Here is a 6,000-nt window from a genome sequence, read left to right on the forward strand (position 1 = left end):
TACTATTTTTGTCAGCAGCATCATTTTGATTCCTTTTGATTTAAGTTCTTATAAGAACAGGCAGTCACACTAAATGAAGCAGAATGGTCAAATCAAAGCAGAATAATTCTGACGACGACACAAAGCATTCTGGCTTTTTTCTATGGCAGAAGTACTAAAGAAATTGAATGTACTTCACAGAAAAAATGTTTCGTTGCAAATTTTCAACTCGCTGCTGCTTTAGGGTAGCAAGCTGTTTTTTTTCCTGTGTTCCCTTGTTGCCTTAAGCAGATGATCATGCCATGTATCAAAAACCAGAGTACCATAACATGTCCACAAAGGTTATAGCCAGCATCTCCAAAATGGTGGCAGCGTCTGAGACCTAGAAAAGCTGCTGAACATAAGCAAACAGGAACAACAAGTTGCCTTCAATTGCTCATTTCTGTCTTGCGCTTTGAAAACTCTCTTAACTAAATCTGAACATTGTGAGTTTGCTCTGGGCATCTTATATCAGAGGGGGTAAAGGCAACTCCTAAGGTGTGTATTGTATGCCTCTCAGGTTTGGATCTACTGGAAGAGGGGAAGGAGAGGCAAAATTATTAGTGATTAACTGATTTAAAAAAAAAAAAAAAAAGAAGAGAGAAGAAAAAATGGATGTGGGTCTAAGGCTGATTTTTTAACATTCTTTCTCTGCTGGATGTATTTGCTCTGCATATAAGCTGTCCTCTCTGTTTATTTCCTGCCCCTAGACAACACAGCGTGGATTTTGACACGGCGCTCGGGCTTCAGACAAAACGAGCAGAACACCTTTTACCTGCCCATCCTGATCAGTGACAACGGGCGCCCGGTGCTGAGCAGCACGGGCACGCTGACCGTGCACGTGTGCAGCTGCGACCAGGAGGGCATGGTGATGTCCTGCAACGCCGAGGCATACGTGCTCCCCGTCAGCCTCAGCCGAGGGGCGCTCATCGCCATCCTCGCCTGCATCTTTGTCCTGCTGGGTAAAGCCTTCACTTCTTCCTGGGAGAGACAGACTTGTCGGTTCTGGCCGTGGTGCCGATCCGCCAAAGGCGCAGGACCCAAACACACCCACACACACATCTGTGTATGCATCTATATGTAGATGCAGGCATGTCTAAAGTGCCAAATCAAGGACCCCATGGTGTAGTCAGCTGTGCATAGCTTCAGGATCTGGACTGTAGGGAGGGGGGAAAACTATGGCCTGCAGATATTTCTGCCAGGTGGCCAAAGTGCTATGGTGTCTGACATGGCCATGCTTTCCTGCAAGGGTATAGAGAAGTATTGAGAGCTGTGGCTTGGGGCAGGTTAGTTTCTCATCCTGCTCCACAGGAAACAATAGTGATAAGCCCAGTTCCATTTCTCGTCTTTTGGAGAGAGATATCCCCACCTCCATCCTTTTTCCTTGAGACTCTACATTTAAATGGTGCCTATGCCACAGTAAAGTGGCTGAGGGTCTTGCACGAGTTCTCTCTCCACAATTAAATTTCATGCTTTCCTTGCCCATACATCCTACGTCCTCTGTTACCTGCTGGTTTCAAAAGAACTTCAGTTCCCTTGTTCACTCTCTCAAATCATGCAATACTAGTTCAAAACACACATTCTCTGAAATTTCAGGGGACCCAGTTTGAGGAACAGTGTAGTAAGATGCAGGAAAAATTCTTTAAAAGTGCCTCAATTCTGGCTCTTCAAAGGAGCCTAGATACCTCAGCTCCAAATTTCAGTATCCAAAATCTTTGCTGAGTTCTAACTCTGGAAATAGATACCAAGTGACAGCACGTTTTCAATAGAAAAGGGCTCTGGTGCCTGTATGACCACTTCTCCCATGCTAATAAGCACAGCGAGGGCGAGGAGCACCAGCACTGCAGCGCTGCAGGAGGCTTGCAGATAAACAAAAAAATTCTTACAGCAGACTAAGGGGCTAGCTCTGCATTTTGCTGTGTGGGCAGACATATCACAGTGGTGCCTTAGGACCATCCATCTCTGTCACATGCAGTGGCCAGCCCGAGTGGCATCCCCAAAGCTGCAGAGCAGCCACAGAGCAGAAAACAAAATATCTCTATGGCACTATGCTGCTGCAGATAAACTGTTACTGACCTCTGAGCTGGCTAGCTCAAAAGTGGCAAGCACCACTAGATATCCATGTCCTAAGTGTCACCAGGAGTTAAGAATTCAGGGGGACAGATTAGCAGGTCCTCAAGATACTAGTTTTGACTGGGGAGTGAGAGAGAGAAATTTCTACACCCCTCAGCCTGCAAACACCGCAGCTCTTTAAATCCAAGGGGCTAGCTGGGCTCACCCAGGGAAAAGTGGGGCAGAGGAAAGTCTGAAGCCCCAGCAAGATCTGTGTCCTTGCTGACAGCCCCGTGTCTTGCTTGGCTCCCGCAGTGCTGGTGCTCCTCATCCTCTCCATGCGGCGCCAGCGGAAGCAGCCGTACATCATCGACGAGGAGGAGAACATCCACGAGAACATCGTCAGGTACGATGACGAGGGCGGCGGGGAGGAGGACACGGAGGCCTTCGACATCGCCGCCATGTGGAACCCGCGGGAGGCCCAGCTGGTGGTGAAGAACCGGCAGGACATGCTCCCCGAAATAGAGAGCCTCTCCCGATACGTGCCTCAGGCGTGCGTCATGGACAACAACGTCCACAACTACGTGCTCGCCAAGCTGTACGAGGCTGACATGGACCTGTGGGCGCCTCCCTTCGACTCCCTGCAGACCTACATGTTTGAAGGGAACGGCTCGGTGGCGGAGTCGCTCAGCTCCCTACAATCCGTGACGACAGACTCAGACCAGAGCTACGACTACCTGACGGACTGGGGGCCGCGCTTCAAGAAGCTGGCGGAGATGTACGGGGCCACGGACAGCAGCGGGGCTCTGTGGTAACGGGAGAGGAATGGCAGAGGGCTTTCCATGCGGAACGGTGTCCGGTTCGGTCCATTCTCATCAGATGCTTCCGGGGACGTGGGTGAGGCCTCATAAAAAAATAGCAATACAGTGCTTGGATGAGAATGGGAAGAAGGGTGTGAATGAAAGTCTCTCTGGATCAGCTTTACTCAGTTAAATTAAGTCACATTTTTGAAACTATGAGAAACAGAAGGAAGGAAGTTTTTTCCTGGTTCTTACAGCAAAATTGGAGAGCTCCACGGCATTGCTGTCTCTCTCTTTTCCTTTCTCTCCCCTTTGTACATGGCAGCTTACTGAGCTCTATACATCAGGGTTCAAAGATCTATAAACTCCAACTGTAATCTCCAACTCACTGAGAAATTGTCACCACAGAAGAGTTGCTTCCCACCGGTCATTTCTTTCCCCATTAAAACAGAAAAGAATTGCTTGCTAACAAGAGAAAAAATCCACAAAGCAGAAAATTGAAACTGGAGTCTCAGAGGGCTCCTTGTAAACTAAACTCCTCCCTCTGCTGCTAACAGAGCTTTTTTTTAATCCTTTAGAAATAAGGCTGAGGTTGGAGGTTTTTTTCCCACGTGACTGAGAGGGCTGGGGAAGAGGCTTTGAATTTCTGCTCTAGTTTAGTGGCTGATCTGTGAGTCACTGGCGTTAACACTAATCCATCTCCTATCAAGTTTGTGTAAATTTATTCTTGACTCTTTAAAACCATGACTCTGCTAAACTGCTCAGAACAAAACCAGAAAATCTGCCTCTTTTGCACTGTAGATGTCTCTTCCATGTGCCAAATGTGAAGATTAGATTCTACCAATGAAAGCCAAATAAATTTTAAAATAAGAAAAAGCTATATTTGGTAACTACATGGGTTAGACGGGCTTTCCTAATCTGTGTGAGGTCAATCCAAGGGATGTTTACATACTGTAGATAACCTACTTGAACAAATGCAGTATTATAGACGAATAAATGGATGTAAGAAAATTACATGTATAAGTTTTGTATATTTGTTAATTTTGGTAATAAATATGATGTACTGCATACAGTACAGTACCTTAGCACCTCTTTTAATAAAAGTTAAACAGAAGGGAAAGTCTGATGGCAATTTATTGACTGCTTTGCACACAGCAGTTAGTGCTTATCTGCAGCTTGACATGCCTTGAGCATCACGAAAAAATGGTTCATCAGCATTGTGTCAAGGAGACAAGGCTTCAGTTTGCAGAATCGAGCAGATTGTCTGCTTCTTTTATCATTGTTCACTTGGACATTGCCCTTAGCAGCAAATCTGCCCAAGTACAGCCCACCAGACTTACTTTTCTAATCGAATCATGATGAAGTCAAAACAAAGTCTTGCCTGACATTTTTGAAACATTAAGGCTGGGCATTGATAGGCTTGGAAACCAGTTACACAGCCCTGACAAGAGTCTCATGTCTTCAGAGCCATGACAGACTAAGATAAAATACCTATTTATTCTTACTCTGCACTCAGTTTTGCGCCCAAGTTGTCTCTTGTTTGCACATGTAAATGAGAAGAGCTAGGGAAATTAACACAAGTTTCATGGGAAGTGGCAAAAGGCCTCTGAAAGCAGAACAGTCTGCAATGGAATTTGCAGATTTATTTCTAGCTAAGGACTCTCTACACCTCCAATTGCCCAGAAAATAGATAACACATAACCACCCAGTTACCACACTTCTACTATGGGCATGCCTTACTCAGTTCCTGTTGCAGATGCACACAAATCATTGCAGTCTCCTTTGCTAATCTCAGGTTGTACCAATTTAAGGCCGGAGCCTTGTTTCCATAGACTCATACAATGTCATGCATCCCTAGAGAGCCATGCACCCACCAAGGAAAAAAGGTTTTAATGACTTGTTAATCTGATGTGATGAAAATCCGGGCCTTCACAAACATAGTATGCCAAGGGTTCTGCTTGTCACCTGAACATGCTTTACACCATTGCAGAAAGAGCACTGATAATTATTTGATAGTGATTCTTTTACTCACACCGTAGCACTCACTCTCACATGTCATGCTGATTTTAAACATTAAACTAGAACTGCAGCCATCACGATCAAGGAAGGAGTCTAAAGGACACAAAGCTGCTGTTAAAAGTCTGAGAGTTGCCTCGCCTCCTGCCACCACAGATACCACGGAACGCAGACAGAAGGACATCTATTCCACCGCTTCCCTGTCTGATCTAAACATTAGTTTTACATATTTTAAGCAGATGTGTCTTTCTTCTTAAAACCCCAGCTGTTAAAGCTCTGTAACCTTTCTAGGTGTCTTTCTAGGCATCGGTACACTCATTACTGAAAGCCTTCCAGGGGAAGTATAAGGCATGTACCCCTTGCAGCCATACTTTGTGCCTACTTGCAATGCACAAAGATGACTTGTCCCTCCACAGAGCTATGATTTGGCATTTTCAGACCATTACTGTCTCTCCCAGTAGTCACAGTCTACAGTAACAAAAAGGCCTCTAGACTGCTCTTCATATCTTGATTTCATGATGGTTTAAATCTCCTATCGTAGGCAGAGTGGGAGGATGGGGCATAGAAGTACAGTCCGGCATCACACTGCCTTCGACCTCCTGCATTTACTGAGAATTATCCCAGGACAAGCTGCTTCATGGTCTGTTTTGACTCCACAGAAGCCTCCAGATGTGGTCTCTGCAAGACAGGCTGTGCAGCAGCCAGGAGCATCTCCCCAGGGTGTGTATCCCCCATTACGGAAAGACCAGCAGCCCTTTTGCCAGGGGCTTGCACTCATGCCACAGGGGAATTCATAACCCACCTTCCTAAGCTGCATATCAGCATCAGGCTCTGATTGTCCTCAGGTTTGCCTCAACTTGTGATCACAGTCAATAGCTGCACAGCTTGATGTTGTGACACTTACCAGCTGGTGTTTAGTAGGCACTTGGCAGCCTGGCACCTTTTTTTTTCCATTTTATGGAACAGGTGACAGTGTTTCTGCAGTCTGTGAAATCTCTATGCCAACAACCAACACTTGCATCTATCACGCTCCCACAAACAAAACAGAAGAACCCTCTGGTTTTGCTGATGAGATATGAAAAGGATCATTTTCAGACACATCAGGGCTCAGCAG

At 45.9% G+C, this 6,000-nt stretch overlaps 1 protein-coding gene across 1 annotated transcript in view; it reads left to right on the forward strand.

Annotated features, from left to right (window-relative positions):
- CDH20 (cadherin 20) overlaps positions 1–3,774 on the forward strand; it is a gene marked incomplete at its 5' end in the record, with an annotated part of 37,196 nt that extends 33,422 nt beyond the window's left edge. Inside the window, 2 exons of the mRNA XM_084209451.1 lie at positions 729–980; positions 2,386–3,774. Of these exons, the coding sequence (XP_084065577.1) occupies positions 729–980; positions 2,386–2,885 (752 nt within the window). The 3' untranslated portion in view covers positions 2,886–3,774. The remainder of the gene's footprint in view (positions 1–728; positions 981–2,385) is intronic.
- Between the last annotated feature and the right edge of the window lie 2,226 nt (positions 3,775–6,000).

This window comes from Fringilla coelebs, assembly GCF_963513975.1.
Source record: "Fringilla coelebs genome assembly, chromosome: 1".
NCBI lineage: Eukaryota > Metazoa > Chordata > Aves > Passeriformes > Fringillidae > Fringilla > Fringilla coelebs.